This window comes from Lobosporangium transversale, assembly GCF_002105155.1.
Source record: "Lobosporangium transversale strain NRRL 3116 chromosome Unknown BCR41scaffold_51, whole genome shotgun sequence".
NCBI classification, from domain to species: Eukaryota; Fungi; Mortierellomycota; class Mortierellomycetes; order Mortierellales; family Mortierellaceae; genus Lobosporangium; species Lobosporangium transversale.
In genome coordinates this window covers 255,020-271,055 of record NW_019029029.1, presented here as the reverse complement: position 1 = coordinate 271,055, position 16,036 = coordinate 255,020, and the positions used below count along the sequence as shown (strand labels likewise).

Genomic DNA, 16,036 nt, shown 5'->3' with positions numbered 1-16,036 from the left:
CACCTCGGTCGCCAATTGGATACGAAAAAAAAAGGATCGAAAGAGTTGAAACACTGACAACTTTCATAGCAAGAAAAAAAAGAAAAAAGTAAAAGAAGCTACAATTGAGCTTGCCGAGGATCGAACTCGGATTACTAGATTCGAAGTCTAGGGGACTATCCATTATCCTACAAGCCCAGACTCTGGCTGCCTTTTGAGGGGCGACCTGTGATTGGTTAAATCTTTACTATACAGCAACCAATATATTATTGAAGCTAATTACGTGTCACATGCTCTATAAATCACGTGAAGTAGCACCGTATTTTCACAAGTAAGTATGATGGTTGATGGATGGTAGTGGTAGGTTACCAAGACGTTTCTTTCTGCCCGAAAAGTTGGATGCAGTGTGCAGCAGAAGCTATCTAAATAAATCCTACATGCTCTCGTAGGTCCTTGTTATCAAAACAAAAAAAAAAAAAAAAAAAAAGCAGTGTGCAGCAGAAGCTGTTCGTAATAAACATTACAGGGAGAGGCCCGAGCAGGCTCCAAGGCTCTGCCCCATTACCCATTTGGTTCATCGTTACTAATTACAATCTTTCCTGTTGGGTGGATTGGGGATTTCTATCGCCAATAAGCTCTTCTTCATGCCTAGAATTACACGCGGTCTTTGTTCTCTCTATCTCTCACTCTTTCTCCTCCTTTCCTTTATTTGTTAAAAGTTAGAGCTTCATTCACCCCTCTCTTAGTGCTAGCATTTTTCAAAAAAAAAAAAAAAACTGCTTTCTCTCACCTTTGCTTCCCTTGCCTTTGTCTTTGTCTTCTTTCTTTTTCATACTTTCATACCTTCTCTTTCTAACTGTTCTCATGCTTTTTTTTCCCTTTTCTTCCTTTCTTCTTCTTTCCCTCTTAAAAGATTCCGCTACTTCAGTACCTGAACCAAGTTCGTTCAGCGACTAGCAAGTATCAAAGAAAATCCCATCTAAGCTGTACCCAAGAATATAATATGCTACTTGGCGACAACAATAGTTCACGTTTGTGCCCAAAGTTACTTCTTTGGCGACAAACAAACCACCTCCACTTCTTTTTTTTTTTTTTTTCTTATTCTTTTTTCTCTTTTTTTTTTTTTTTTTTTTTTTTTTTTCTTCTTCTTCTTATTGAATCGATTTCTGTACCCAATTGATATGTATTGGCGACAGTTGGTAGAAAAAAAAAAAAAAAAAAAAGAAAAGAAAGAAAAAAAAAAAAAAAAGGAAGAAAGAAGTAAAGAGTAAGAGGATTGAGGATTTATTATTTCAGTGGAAAGAAAAAAAAAAGAAAAAAAAGAAAAAGAGAGGCACAGAGAAAGAGAAAAAGAAAGAGAAAGAGAGAAAAGGAAAAAGAAAATATTTGGACGATCCTGAGCAGGCGTAACACAAAGCTGCTTGAAAGTAAATATATCATGAAGTATAGTAAAATAAGAATGGTACAAGGAAAAAAAAAAAAAAAAAAAACGCGATTTGGATAATAATGACTACACCTGTGTTTCTTGTCCCCTCTTTCTCTGAACATGCAACAAACAAGACAAAGAGAGAGCGGCCATTTCACATCAGGACGAATCTTGCCAGTAAAAAAAAAAAGGCATTAAGATCAGAAACCAAACCCTGAACCGCGGCACATCTGTCAAGATCATAACGTAGTATCGAATACTCTGTTGAGCGCTGAGCAGCCTTAAGAAGACGAACGCTGCGTTTACAGCATGTCCATCTCTCCAGCAACGTAGTCATCATATCGTAACCTAGTAGAAAAATACCAGTAATGAAAATGAAATAATGAGATCAATTAAGGTCCTATTGTAGTTGTTCGAAAGAAGAACAAGGTAATAAAACGAAGACTTACCCTCTCCGTCGATGTCCAAACCCCATGCCATCATCACTCATATCAGAGAAATCATCATCATCGCCCTCAGACGGTGCTCCATAACTAGTTTACAATTGGGGTAACGATAAACAAAAGAATGTTAGGTGCTGCCAAGGGTATATTCTACATACAAGTGTCAAGGCTCCGAATCATGGCCTCAATTATCCTCAAAGTCCAAGTTTTCAATACCTGACTCCTCTCATAGTCATGTAAATGATGCGTTTTAATTTTCGATTAAAGAAAAAGTAGTTGAATGACCACCTAGTACGGTAACGCAGCGAGAAGTTCAGGTTAAAAAAAAGTATGGTACAGAGTGCCTTTTGATGGCTATTTGTTCAATACATGACATCTTTTTTAATTCTCCCATGCATCCATGTAGAGCAAAACAAGTGTAGTATAAACAAAATAAACAAAAATAAAATGAAAATAATACTAATACTAATTAATAAATTAATAATAAAAAGGGGTCAACTTACAAAGTCCCGCCACCTTCCTCGTCGTTCGGGTCCGAGTCACTCTCGGGATTATAGCTATAGACGTCCGAGTCCTCCAAGTCAATAAGATTGTCAATAGAGTCCCAAATCCGGAGCTCTTTGACTGCACGGTCGTTTCCATGGTTCAAGAGCGTCGCATTGACAGAGTTGACTACCATTGATACCGATGGTTCTTTGCGGAATTGTTCGGGCTTAGCATCGCTATAAACAGGGAAGAAAAATTAGAATATTGAACTATTTTAGGCGTATAGAAGAAGAGACGGAGAGTTTGTTGTGGTCCATGCAATCAAGTAAGGTTCAGTTCCCGATCCATTCCATTGTAAAATACCCCAGAAAATGATATCATGCTTTGCCCGCAAAATAAGGCAGTCACACGACTGGCTCCCTTTCCAAAGACCGGCAGGTGTGTTAAAACGACGTTTTTTTTTTTTTTTTTTTTTTTTTTTAAAAAAAAAGAAGGCTGTATGCAGATAGACAAACAAACAAATAGGTGCCAAAATAAAAAAAGGAGCCAAGAAAATCCGTAGTTTTATGTGTCTAGAAAATCATTAAAAAAAAAAGGATGATCCAATTGATCAACACTTACGAAAAGTCATAGTCTGGAAATGAGGCATTCAAGGTTCCAATAAGGTAAAAGAGAGTCCGTCTTGAAGCAGGCTGGTCCAATGGCCCAAAAGGTGAGATGACATTGCGGAAGCTCGATCCAGAGCCATCCTCATCTGGCGGGCTATTGGAAGGATCATACTTGATCTCAATTTGTTTGTAAAGTTTCTTGTCGGCTCCAGCCGCTTTACCTGTAAAAAATAAAATAATTGAGGAGCATATAAGGGAGTGAAGTTTCTCAGGGTTAGAAAGCTTGCATTAATGTGAAAAAAAGGACGACATCCTTTCTCGCTCCTCCTTCTGGTAATACTAATGCCTATTTTAGCCTAAAAAGAAAAAGATCTCTACTATATAATGCTGGTCCCCAGTTCTATTTCATATATTTGTAATTGCCAGTGCTTTTTCATGTCAAGGAAACAAGCGGGTCTGGGAGTTTTGTTTTTTCCTTCATAAGCGAAACAATCTTTTTTTGCTTACAGGAATACGGTTCAATACGACCGTACACTTTGCATTCAGGTGTCTCAAAGACTAGCGCGTTGTTAATGGCATCTATGCCAGCATACTCGAGGAACTTCATTATATTTAAGTGTGCAAACGTCTGGGGACTGAAAATAAAAGAAATATGTAAACTTTGTTGTAAAAAGGAGTGACGAATTAGAAGTAGTGGTTTATTAAGAGGCGAGGTTTAGAGATGAAGATAGGAGGATAAGAATAAGAGGTAGGTTGAAAAGTAGTAGATGTAAACAAGTGAAAGTGAAGGCAAAAGTTGAATGATGGACAAGAGATGAGATGATGTGAGATGATGTGAGATGATGGAAAGTCTTCTTTGTCGTCCGCCGCGCCTTCTTGTCCTTTCTCTCTTCCACAGGTTTCATGGATGTTGCCTATGTGCTTGTGCTTTTTGCACGTGCCCCTCACCACTCGCACTCGCTTCTTCACGCTTTGATTTGTTCGTGTCTTTGTGCTAATGCGCTCAATGTGCCCACAATGCGTCCCATGTGTTCTGTATCTAAGAGTCCATGCGTGTTTTTTTTCCTGTCCACTCCTGGCTATCATAGCTACCCATGTCATCCTGTGTTGTACTGAGCAAACTGTTAAGCTGTTTTAAAGCAATCCTACATTTTACTTGCTTAGGGCAGATCTGGAATGGGGCGCCACTATTTTCTTGGTTTGAATATGTGTGGGCGAAGCCGACTGGAATAGTGGTTAATAGAAAATTTATGCTAAATGAACATGGTAACATGGTGCAGTATTTATTTCTATCCCTTGCCTGCACTCTATCGTACAAAGCTCTTTTTTAATGTGCAAAGAAAGGAAGTGAGAGTCTTTTTTTTTATTTTTTATTTTTTTTATTTAATTTCTATTTAAATTTATTCATGTACATTGAAGAAAAGAAAGAAAATGATAGATGATGGGTTATGGTTGTTTTTTTTTTTTTTTTTTTTTTTTTTTTCTTTTTTTACAACTTTGACTTGGGTGCCTCAAGCAAAGTCTGTTCAAAGAGCTGTCTCATTTCTGTGGCAGCCTCCTTCAAGTAATGATGCAAATGCTCAGGACGCATCTCTTTGAGCGATGCAACGTTAAAGCTCAAGTTGTTTTCATTGACCATGTAAGCAACTCCGTAACCATCAGGGACAACTTCTCCCCATCCATATCCATCAAAGTGTTCTCCCGACAGCTGTGAAGTTGACAAGTTCCAGTGGCTGGATCGGCTGAAAACCTCCTGAGTGAAGATCGTGGGCTTTGTCTCGTGAGACTTGAGTGACAGGCGGAGACCCAACAAGTGACGGTCAACACCCTTACCCTCAACAGCGTTAGCCATGTAGCTGACATGGGAATCCAATGCTTTCTTGAACAAAGCGGTCTTCTCGGCAGCAGAGACCTGAGAATCCACCATAGCCTTGACCCAGGCAACGGATTCACTGCTGACAGTACGGCAGGTCTCAGTACGGCCGTGTTGGAACTTGCGAACCTGAGCAGACTCGTATGTAGGGCGAGAAATTCCATGCATCTTATAGTAGGCAAGCTGGATGATCATTTGAACATAGGCATCGGGCGAGCATTTGAACTTCTTGATCAAGCCCTTGCCATATCCCTCATAGTTCTGGACATAAAGAGCGTGCTTGCCGATCAACTCATCGAAATTCTTTTCTGAGGTCTCAATCGCCTTGTGAACAGCAGTATTGAGTGCAAAGTTGAGTTTCTGAGGTGGCTCCAAGTTGGATGAGACAGTGGCTGGTCCATGATCAATCTTGTTCTTAGCCAATGTAGTGCAGACATAGTCATTTAGACGGCAGGTTGGGGTACCGTCCATGGTAGAGTGCTCGCCCAGGAAGCCAGCCTTGCCGTTTTCAAAGACAATGAACTGGAGAGACTTGTCAAAGAAGCGGTTACGGCCATCTCCGTGCCAGCAGGCACGTGAGACCTCATCACGAGTCACAGGGCTGGAATCATCCAAACAGAGGAGGAAGACTGAGGACTCAATCTTGCGAAGGAGCTCTTCGTTCTGTGAGCCGGCATTGATAAGTGCCTTGCGGGCCTATTTGAAATGAATTAAAGGGGAATTCAAAAAGATACAACATAGAATTGTTAGTCAAGTTGATGGGCAAGCCAATGTTTGTTGATATTCTGATAATGATCAAGACAGTAATGTCCGATAGCATCCATGATGTGTAAAGAGCTTGGCGAGGGCTTCGTGGAGATTCAGGACAGCTTGTGCTTTGTCACATGTAAAGAGCAAAGAATAGAGAACCGTAAGGTATACTGCACAGAAAGGATGGGGGAAGAGAGAGAAAATATTGGGGAGCAAAAGAATGAACAGTTTGAATAGTCACAGCCAAACAACACTCTCACCGATAAGTCTGAACTGGAAAATAAAACAAAATAAAATAAAATAAAATATCCAAATAAAGTAACCAACAAGATCAGAGCACTCGGTTTGCCCTGAATAGTAGAAGACCATTACGACATTTGTCGGTTTGAGCGTACATGCGTCCATGCGTCCATGTGAGACGGATGTGTGCGTGCCATTGTCGGTTTGTGTTGCATATTGTTTATATATCCACAACAAAGTAAACAGTGCAGTGTACATATGTATATTCCTTTTTTTTTTTTTTTTTTTTTTTCTTTTCATCCATCCTTGTAATCAAGACGATGTGATCTTACGGCCCATTAAAGCCGTTTGTCGGTCCGACCGATCATCTTCGGATCTTCCAACCCGTTAGCACCCCCGTACACCCTGGTTTTTTCTAGCTTGCCATAATTCAAATGCGATTTTTTTTTTTTTTTCTTACCTCAGTCCAAATATCACGGTTATCAGAAGTCAAGGCTCCAATAGCAGGGTCCTTACGGTCACCAGCCATCTTGACAATGGTATCCAATTGAGCTTCAATATCAGCGGTGCTCAAGACTTTGCCGTCCTTGATCAGATCAAAGACAAAGAATTGGTTGTGACGGACAACAGCGACGTGGTTGTTTTTGGAAGGATCAAATGCCAATTCGAAATCACTGGGCTTGGCGGGATATCTGCAAGCATTGAACATATACTTGTATGTAGATGAATCGAGAGGGCTCTTCTTGGCCATCTCAGGTGGAAGGGTCTCATCCACAACCTGGCGACGGAAATCCATGGCTGCTTGGATGATTGCTGCAGCACGTTGTGTGGGCTTCTTGCGAAGATGATCATCTTTGTAAGCATAGAAGTAGGACACATAGACTACCACTGGGTCACGATATCCAAAGTAGGCCAGATCATTCCACCAGTCCTCCAACCAATTGACAGTCTTGGGATCATTGGCCTTGGCGAGCAAACGCTTCTGAAGCTCCTCACCGACACCGCCAGGCTTCTGGAACTCTGCGACGGCAGCAGATGTCTCTGCAAACTCCTTGTCATTCAGAAGAGGGCGAACCGATTTGAGGTAGCGAGCGCAAGTCTCCTCCAGGGTAGGGACAGGGAGCTTTGGGAGGGCAGTATCATAGCGGTAGAGAGGACCCTTGGTCATATCAGGCTGACCTAGTCCTGGGTAATTAGGGGCAGCAGCGCTAGTGTAGTTCCTGTAAAGCATGGAAGAAAGAATCTGGAGAAAGAAATTGTTAAAGTTGAGAAAAGTACACATGCATAAAAAAAAAAAAAAAAAAAAAAAAAAAGGAGATCCAATTGATACTGTAGCTGTTATTACCTTGGGCTGTTGAGGCTTGAGAGTGTTCTTGAAAGAATTCAGCAGGAATGGTCTTGAGATAGTGGAGAGGGCACGAAGAGACATGAAGACAAAGGAGAAGAGTGGAGGAGTGGATTTATTTCCGATTCAATAGTTTACAGGATAGATAGATAGAAAGAAAGAAAGAGAAAGAGAGGAGAGAGGAAATAAAAAAGGAATGAGGAGAGGGAGAGAGAAAGAGAATGAGCAAAAGAAAGAAAGAAAAAAACCGGTGAATGGAGCAGACGGTTGGTTGCCCTTTTATTCTTTTCTTCCTGTGTATTACTTGCAACACTGTGTAGCAGTATAGCATAGACAATATATAAAATATAATATATTTAGCCATTGCATTGCAATGGAATGTTATTGAATTGAATCGTCGTCCAAACATGCCCTAGTCTTACACCCCTGAGGTTTAAAATGAAATTCAGGTCACGTGTCACCTCCGGTTTTAAAATTAATTTGCCCACGGTCTTTTTTTTTTTTTTTGCGGGCAATTGTCCCTCTCCATCTTATCCAATCGACTTGATCAAGCCGTATCATTACCGTTTTTTTCTTTTTCAAACAACTGACTCCACATACAACGGACAGAAAAAAAAAAAAAAAAAAAAGCTTTTGTGTTGCACCCGTGCTCAACTCTTTTTCTCCACTTACTATATATAAAAACCTTTTTTCTTTCTTTTCTCATCATGGAAAAATACGGAAGGATCAACATGAATATAAAGAGTTGCACACATTATACATGTATAATATGCATATATGCTTGTCTATAACCATTGATCAGTTATTACATGTATACCATTATGTTTACGTTGCATTTTAATATCTGTAGAAAAAAAAAAAAAAATCTCACGCGTCCCGAGATCTTCCTATTAAATGTTCACAACACCTTTTGGTTCCTCTATCATATATCCAACCCAACCCCAACTAAAGAAAGATATCCTCTCAATAGCCACAATCCTATCATTGTCCTATCAACTGACCTTTCCCTCACGGGCGCTACATTTTCTGTATATTTGTCTCCATCCCGTGTTATGCCAGAATACGGATCTCAATTTTTATATTGAATTGTCGGCGAATCACTTCTCTCTCTCCAATCCAATCAAGTTAATGACCTCTTGAACATTTTGAAAAGCAAGGGTTATTGCATATTTATCGCGTGTGTACCTGTGTATAGTTGTATAGTACATATGAAACCATCATTTCTATTTAACAAGTTGTTGCTTGCAATCTCTTTTTGTCCCCAAAAGCCCCAGTCTACGATCATCTAGGGACTTGTTTAACCTGCCTGTGTTATGATATCTTGAGGAATGAGTGATAGAGAAGATCGGATGAAACCTGATAACAGCGCGATATCCATGAGAAAGAATGATTTATTATTAAATGGTAATATGCAATTTTTTTTTGTACAATGGCTAGAAAGCCGATAGAGAAAGAATAGACTAGATGGGACTAAGAGACACATATAAAAAAGAGGAATGAGATATGGAAGGAAATATGACAGCCAACATGGTATATCGAAAAGATTCAACAATAATAAAAAGTGTAGAAGCAGAAAAATAAAAGAATAAAAGAAAAAAAAAAAAAGAAAAAAAAAAGAAAAAAAAGAAAAGAAAGGAAAAGAATGAGCTATATATAAGAAATGTTGAGTGCTAGTGAGCAGATGGATTGTGGAGTATAGATGTGCGGGTGCCATGCTTCCCTCTTGGTATTTTGTATTCACTGTCAGTATTATATTGTCGTCAAGAAGAGAATTGCATCTTTGGGTATTTGAGGATGTTCCCGCTTTTGATAGCCTTGTTTTGCTAGGCTGTAAGGCATCCCGACCTATTGTTAGAATATGGAGAGATAAGAACCCACCCCATCCAAAAATAAAAAAATAAAAAAAGGTTCTCCACTCCTGTTTATATCTATTGATGCCTCTTTAATGTCTCCGATGTTCCTCCTCGCTATCCTCATCATCCGAAGAATCAAGGCTAAAAACAACATTCCTGAGTGGACTGCTTGTCTTTGGAGACGTTCTGGGCGAGTTTCTGGGACAAGTCTTTGATGCGGCCTTGCCTGTCATCTTTGGAGAAAACGATTTTGGTGCTTGCAGGTAATCCCTACTATCATAAGCAGGTGGGCTACCGCTGGGTTGACCTCCAACACTTCGACTGTCCAAGCTCTCAGCATACTCAGACTTTCCTTTGTTTGCTGAGGATGCATTAACCTGGCTCATAGAATTTCTTCCGCTTCTTTCCTGGACCATCACCCGACTTCGCCCTTGCTCAGCCTCATCAAGGTCCATCATAGCTAAGCCTACGTATCCATTTGTCCCTTGTATCGTAGTGGCTGATCCACGTCGCGTATGATCACCGTTTGAATTTAAGAAATAGGATCTGATATCAAATAATGAACAGACTGATGCATTCGAATCATCTTCGTAAATTGCTCCTGTAAGAATAGCCTCATCATAGGCCACCTTCCATGCCAAGTAGAGCAATCGCAACAGAATGATCAAGAAAGGTCCATTGTATAGCACAATATCCACAACAATCTCCAATGGGATAAGGATATGTTTGCTATCGCGGTGAATATCGCACAGTTGTAACAACATATAGCGAACAGGAAGATAGAGGATGCAAAGCTGCCACTACAGTTAAAAAAAAAAAGAGATGACCAAATATTAGATCTCAGGCAATACAGGCTTATAGTTATATTCATAGACTAGATTTTTTATTTTTATTTTTATTTTTTTTTTATTTTTTAGGATAGTTTTGCCTACCTTGAATGCCCAAAGGTCCCTTGGAAATTTACCAAACAATACCACGCCACTCTGGGCTGGCCTTGTAATGACATGGAGGAGAAAGATCATACCAATCGCATACCATAGTTGACTGGTCATCCAACGAATTGCGTTCGAGGACCAGTCATAGAATGGTAAAGGTTCTTCCCATCCTCGAAGCATGTACAGCACATTCGAGCATAGTGTAAGGATAGATGAGATTACACAAGTGGCGCCCATGATCCTATAGTTAGTGGCGATCGGAGGAGGTAACAGTGCTAAAAAAAAAAAAAAAAAAAAAAAAAAAAAACGATGAGTGCCCTGTCACTTTAATGAGATCAATTGTCCTTAGAGTAGGGTAATACAAATCGTTTTTGCTGAACACAACGGATATCCTTGCATTGATCCTGCTTGGACTTGCCAGTCCACAGCGCTTCCAAATACGTAATACGATATACATGTGTGTTTTTCTGATTGAAAATACAGTACGGAAGAATGTTCTACCTTTTGCAATGGATTCATTGGTGATATGCATGCGTGCGCTAGAAACAGGCGAGGATGAAGAGAAAAAGCCATTATTAGTTACGAAAGTTTTAGTTCGATGGAGCAAATTAAAGTGAGCTCATTAAAAAATAAAAAATAAAAAAAGCCATCGGCAAACAGGCTGTGGTTAATTATTCATTAATACCTTTTGTGACGGCAGTAGGCGAATAGCCCAAGCATTACAAAGATGTCGAAAACTGGTCCAAGAAATGATGAGATCTAGTAGTAGCAATAAAGGAAAGAAAGAATTAAAATCAAAGCACAAGAGAAACAGTAAGCTACAGAGGGTCATTTGTTCTCTCATCAGAAAGTCCTATTCGGTATTCCAGATCGAAGAAAAAAAAAAAAAAAAAAGGAGACAGAGGCTAGAACAGTATAGATCTAGCGAGTTGAACGTCTTTTTCTCTAAATGTTTTTCCATCTGTCTCCTGGCTCGCGAGCCAGTCCCTTTTTTTTTTTTTTTTTTTTTTTTTTTTTTTCTGTGCATTTTAGATACTACAGCTGTTTTTGGCATTGTTACAGAGGTTTGTTTCCATCCCTGCTCCATCCCTGAATATTGCGGTTTTTTTTTTTCTGCATGTTGAAATTTTCTCCGTTTAGCCGAAGCCCAAATAAGGTCCAACGAATCTGAACTTTTTTTCAATATCACATTGGGTATCCAAGGTACCAGGAATAGTAAAACTATTCCTAAATGGAGTTCATGAATGAATTAGCAACTTACAATACACCCTAGAAGTATTTTTATAAAAATAAAAATAAAAATAAAAAAAAGTAATCGGTTAGCCACATTTGAATGATACAATACACGAGTCTGACTTTCAAAGGAAAATGATGAAGGATTGTGAGGCCAAAGGTATTATACTGCAGAAAGAAATTAATAACGAACAAAAAAAAACCCCCAGTAGAGCTCAATTGCTCCATCGTGAAACAAATTACAGATATGCATGTAGAAAGTAACATGAGCAAAAAAAAAAAAAAAAAAAAAAAAAAAAAGAAAGAAGTAAAAAAAAAAAAAAGGTTTGTGCGTCGACTTACAAAGGACATAGCCTAGTATCTCCCATCGACCCATGCGCATTCGCAGCAAAACTTGGTTCTCCATGATCAACACACCAATACCCATGAGTGCACTGACTAAACTAGCATAGCTCCGCCAGTCATCAAAGAAGGGCTTCAGAAAAGTGATGACGGCATGAATATTATTGGACCACTCATCGTATGGTGAGTCTATCTCCATGATGAATTTAGCGTGGTTGAATCTGAATGTGAATGTATTTCAATAAAGGTGTAAATAAAAATAGAAGCCAGTAATGTTGAGGCAGATAAACGTAGACCAGAGAATGGTGTGCTGTAACGGAAAGAGTGAGAGTGTGAGAATGAGTGAGAGCGTGAGAATGAGTGAGAGTGTGAGAATGAGTGAGAGTGTGAGAATGTGAGTGTGAGTGAGAGTTAGAATGATGGAGAGACAGGGAAAAAGAGAAAATACATGGAACAGTGATGTGGTACTGTATAATGAAGTGATAATGGGTGAGTTTCTTTTTCTTAAAGTAAGATTGGTCTGCTGCGATCATTGTCCTGTGCCTGGCTCGGTCTCGGTGGTAGAAATGTGTGGCGGGCGGCACGGGTAGAACGGGAAAAAGTTTTTTGACAGGAGGTGTGACAAAAAAACGTGTTTGAGCATTTGCCAGTCTGTTACAGATTGTACAAATTACAAGTCAGCATAGTCAAGCATCATGCGCTCTTGCTGACTACAGAGTGCATGTCCAGCACACACACGACAGCGCTGGGCTTTTTTCAAATGTTTTAATGTTTTATTGGTTCGCATTAGATTTCGATAAAATATAATAAAAGTAACAATCATACATAAATAAATTAATAAACAACATGCTTCTTCTAAAGAACAGCAATCTCTGCAACTGTAGCACCGGCTGTCGTACCGTCATCCGTCAGAACACCCTCTACAACCAACCGGACAAAACGGGCTTTGACCGACTCTGCCAAGGATACGTCGCTAGTGTTGCCCAGTCGAACAATGACCACACCAGCAGTCTTTTCATCATATGGCGCAGTAATTTCGACCTGATCCACCCTCGCCACCTGCTTCATTCCAATACTGCCATTATTGTGTTTGTTATCATTGCTGTCATCATCGAAACTCTCCAAGCCCGCAAACACGCTGTAGGATTTTGGTGGAATGCGATTGAAGTTGAGATGGAATCCATTGATTGTCTGAACCTTTCCAAGATCAATGGTCATAGACGCTGGTGACTTTGTGTCTGGACGCCAGTACGTCGCATTCGAACCATCTACAGCAGCCAACGCGTATTGACCAGGCAAGATTGGATCTTTGGATGTCACCTTCAATGCACATTGAGCCTTATTGCCAGGAATGAGAGTTCCATTCAAATCGCTTCGGTAAGTTCCTACTGTTAAAGTTTCTCCAACAGACAATTGGCTTTGGACAATCAAGGAAAAAAAAAAAAATTGTCAGTCTAGTAAAAATCAAACATCAACGAATGTTACACATAACAATATGTACAAGAAAAATTATTGGCTTACTGTTTTCCTCGGTTCTTATTTCGTTTACCGATTTCTACACATGCCTTGGATGACCGTTTTCCAGATCGACGCCTAATGATCGTCCGAGAGCCCTGGACTGTGACATCAAATACACTCCCTTGCCACTTCATACCCCTGACCGTGAATCCATCAGGAGCCAACTGGGGAGGTAATGAAGGATCCAAGTAGAAACAGTCCAAATGAGGTCTGTAACCCGTAAAGCCATGTGTCCAGGTCTGAAGGAATCCACCATTGCCTGTCAAGAAAGTATATGCAGGATTGGTTCCTGCATTCTTAGAATACTCATCTGTAGCTTGTTCCGAGAACTGGGAGAACGGTCCTCGAACATAGGGTTCACTGCTTTGTAACAGGTATGTGTATGCCTCACAACCTTGATACGCCAGTTGAGCAGAGCCGATACTGAAGACAGAGTAGGTCATGCCTGGACCATTAGGACTGTTGGCTCCTAAATAGAATGCTAGATCTTCATGTGGATCACGAACCTTATCGGATTCGAGTGGATAGATCAACAGAACCACGTCTGCTTGTTTCACAGGCGTCGTCGCATTGAAACCATCATACTCGAGAATAACATCGCTGGTGGGTTCATAGAGAATCGTGATCTTCTCAGCAATGTCACTCCAATTTTTAGGCACTTCATGTGATTTCCCAAGGATAGATGCAGCCTGGATACTGTTCTCGAAATTGACTGCTAGACCAGCATTGGTAAACGCCGCATTGTCTACATGGTTAGCGTATTCATCAGGATCAGTCTAAAATAAAGGCCCCCCCAAAAAAAAATCAAATAAAAATAACGTCAATTATACAGCTCCTATTTTCCAAGCACAGCTACAAAACAACTACAAACAAACAAACAATAAAAAAAATAAAGCATAGGGCCTTACCTCGTTCAAAGTGATGTAACGGCTATGAAAAAAAAAAAAAAAAAAAGAGAAAGCATTGAAGTCAGTAAGTATATATATACTTTTCCTACTTTTTAGACTGGGTGGTTACACAGGAACGTAAGAGTTTGCTTGTTTGTTCCTACTTTGTGTCAGGGTTCCAAATGACATGACTAGCCCAAAATTCAGAAACCCCTTTCATAATCGGATATCCCCATTCCTCAAGCCAAGTTTTGTTATTGGTCGTTTGGAAATATTGCCATTGAGCAAGCGCAATGTCGTTGTTCAAATGGTATTCGTAATCATAGCATGGCCCAATACCTATTCAGTCAGTTGCAGTAGGAAGGGCTAGTCAGCACAGAGTCCGTCAAAGGAGGAGATGAAAAAAAAAAAAAAAAAAAAAAAAAAAGCATGAGATACCATTGATCCTTACCAGTGCAGTTGCCGTATCTAAAAGCAACCCAGGGATAAAGCAATCCAGAGCGGTTGTACTGCTGTGCATTCTTGTAAGCTTGATCCAAGTTTTTGCTTCGATAGTTATTAATGCTCATTGCATAATCCGGAAAGAGCGACAGAAGACTTGGGTACATCCAGAGATCAGCATCCCAAAAGATTCCTCCTGCATAAGAGTCTGATGTTAGCCCAGCGGGCGCAATACTGTTGTCACCCAAGCCTCGACCCTCATTGCCATCACGAATATTAGCAAGGAGGTGATACAAGCTTGATATAGTCGTCAACTGTAGCTCATCCAGTATGGTGGCCTTATTATCGCCGTTCTTGTTTTCGCTTTTATTCTTGTTCATGTTAGCACCATGGATCACAATTTCGCCACCCTCGTCCCAAATAGTTTCCCAGGCTTCATCATGCTCCTCCAAGAGTTCGTCCCAGCCATCAGCCTGTGCTTTCTTGACAGCAGCAAGGGCAGTACTTCGCTCAGTGCCATTGAAGGCATCCGTGGAAGCAATACCGACTGCCTTGATCACAGTCAAATGACCATTCGCGGGTGCTGACACTGAGTATGACTGTGAAGCAGTCGAAGTAAAGTTATCTTTGAGGCCAACGCTAGCAGGGATGCCAATAGCAGTGTAGTTTTCGTCCTTGAGACCAATAAATTCTAGAGCAGAGATCTCCCATGCTGTGACATCACTGACGCCGAATGGTTGAACAGAGGAATAGATCGCATTAGGTAATTCATTTTGCTTCAACGAGCCAGCTTGTTCGCCTTGAACTCGTTGTGCACCAGCACCATCGAGTGCATCGGTGATGATGACCTGTTGGCCCTTGGTAAGACCCGAAATATCAAGGCGCACAAGACCAAGATTGGGACGAGATCTATGCGCCACTACTGTATAGTGCAGTTGAATGTGGGAGCCATTATTTGAAGGATCGAAAGGGGACCAGGTGACATTTGTTTGAACAACACCATTCCTTAGAGAAAGAGATTGTCTGAATGATTTGACCTGTGAAAGTTCAACGCCTGGACGGTAAGTTACCCAATCCTCTGGAGGAGAATCAGGAGATGGTGATACTGTCAGGAATAATGATGTCCATGTAGGAAGTAGAGAAATGACTTGTTGGCCACCTGTTTGCTCCTTTTTATTGACAAGAATAGATAGAGGACGGAGAAAATAAACCACTAGTTAATAAATATGACTATATATTGCCTTAAATGTTGGTGTCAACGTTAATGGGGTTCATGTCCAGTAATGCAAATACTTACGAAATTGGTGCCCTTGGTATCGCCTTGTTGGTTGTAAAATCCCGCCACAATGGATGCGGTTTGCCTCAGCTCGAATAGAGGCCATCCTTGGACTCCATCTCGGCCTTCATAATCAATTGCAGGGTGAATCCTCAAGCCAACGCCTTCGACGGGGAGACGTGCCCCAATATATCCATTTGAGACATATGGTTCATTCAGAAAGGATGTGGTGTTAATGACGGTCGTGCTGAGAGTCCATCCGTCAAGGGAAACATAAGAGCCATGGAGAGGAATGGGCGAAGCGATGATGAGTGGTAGTGCGGTTGATAGCAGTAGGCCGAGGCCTCCAAAGAGGGATGACCTAGTAGGCATAATTTGAAGAGTATATCAGAGGAGAGGAT

At 40.6% G+C, this 16,036-nt stretch overlaps 4 protein-coding genes and 1 non-coding gene across 5 annotated transcripts; all 5 read right to left on the bottom strand.

The window, feature by feature from the left end:
- Positions 1 to 105: 105 nt before the first annotated feature.
- On the bottom strand, positions 106 to 177 carry BCR41DRAFT_t131. The gene has a single exon. It is a non-coding gene; the product is annotated as a tRNA-Arg (tRNA).
- A 1,366-nt stretch (positions 178 to 1,543) lies between these two features.
- BCR41DRAFT_361938 (Maf1 regulator-domain-containing protein) lies at positions 1,544 to 3,825 on the bottom strand. The gene is made up of 6 exons (XM_022025641.1): positions 3,450 to 3,825; positions 2,956 to 3,163; positions 2,352 to 2,570; positions 2,065 to 2,136; positions 1,855 to 1,938; positions 1,544 to 1,753 (listed from the first exon to the last, which is right to left on the bottom strand). Exons 1-6 carry the CDS (start codon positions 3,547 to 3,549, stop codon positions 1,708 to 1,710), a joined length of 729 nt encoding a protein of 242 aa, XP_021877048.1. The 5' UTR covers positions 3,550 to 3,825; the 3' UTR covers positions 1,544 to 1,707.
- Positions 3,826 to 4,431: 606 nt separating this feature from the next.
- On the bottom strand, positions 4,432 to 7,372 carry BCR41DRAFT_341504 (acyltransferase ChoActase/COT/CPT; the record flags this gene model as incomplete). The annotated part of the gene is made up of 3 exons (XM_022022247.1): positions 7,151 to 7,372; positions 6,266 to 7,048; positions 4,432 to 5,511 (listed from the first exon to the last, which is right to left on the bottom strand). Exons 1-3 carry the CDS (start codon positions 7,232 to 7,234, stop codon positions 4,432 to 4,434), a joined length of 1,947 nt encoding a protein of 648 aa, XP_021877047.1. The 5' UTR covers positions 7,235 to 7,372.
- A 1,420-nt stretch (positions 7,373 to 8,792) lies between these two features.
- BCR41DRAFT_361934 (hypothetical protein) lies at positions 8,793 to 12,013 on the bottom strand. The gene is made up of 6 exons (XM_022025640.1): positions 11,513 to 12,013; positions 11,279 to 11,285; positions 10,624 to 10,697; positions 10,440 to 10,477; positions 9,936 to 10,213; positions 8,793 to 9,803 (listed from the first exon to the last, which is right to left on the bottom strand). The coding sequence occupies exons 1-6, from the start codon at positions 11,710 to 11,712 to the stop codon at positions 9,093 to 9,095; spliced, it is 1,308 nt and encodes a 435-aa protein (XP_021877046.1). The 5' UTR covers positions 11,713 to 12,013; the 3' UTR covers positions 8,793 to 9,092.
- A 355-nt stretch (positions 12,014 to 12,368) lies between these two features.
- BCR41DRAFT_312368 (Six-hairpin glycosidase-like protein) lies at positions 12,369 to 16,007 on the bottom strand (the record flags this gene model as incomplete). The annotated part of the gene is made up of 8 exons (XM_022021083.1): positions 12,369 to 12,615; positions 12,649 to 12,930; positions 13,035 to 13,807; positions 13,940 to 13,961; positions 14,083 to 14,257; positions 14,370 to 14,697; positions 14,758 to 15,525; positions 15,657 to 16,007. 8 exons carry the CDS (start codon positions 16,005 to 16,007, stop codon positions 12,369 to 12,371), a joined length of 2,946 nt encoding a protein of 981 aa, XP_021877045.1.
- Between the last annotated feature and the right edge of the window lie 29 nt (positions 16,008 to 16,036).

What these genes read in the sequence shown, in the direction of transcription:
- BCR41DRAFT_361934 (XM_022025640.1), bottom strand. Translation starts at nt 11,712, where the DNA reads ATGGAGATAGACTCACCATACGATGAGTGGTCCAATAATATTCATGCC. An exon ending in CAATGAATCCATTGCAAAAG is followed by an intron (nt 10,214 to 10,439) that starts GTAGAACATTCT and finishes TTTTTTTTTTAG; the next exon opens with CACTGTTACCTCCTCCGATC. An exon ending in GGGACCTTTGGGCATTCAAG is followed by an intron (nt 9,804 to 9,935) that starts GTAGGCAAAACT and finishes TTTTAACTGTAG; the next exon opens with TGGCAGCTTTGCATCCTCTA.
- BCR41DRAFT_361938 (XM_022025641.1), bottom strand. Translation starts at nt 3,549, where the DNA reads ATGAAGTTCCTCGAGTATGCTGGCATAGATGCCATTAACAACGCGCTA. An exon ending in ATGACTATGAGAGGAGTCAG is followed by an intron (nt 1,939 to 2,064) that starts GTATTGAAAACT and finishes ATTGTAAACTAG; the next exon opens with TTATGGAGCACCGTCTGAGG. An exon ending in TTTGGACATCGACGGAGAGG is followed by an intron (nt 1,754 to 1,854) that starts GTAAGTCTTCGT and finishes TTTTTCTACTAG; the next exon opens with GTTACGATATGATGACTACG.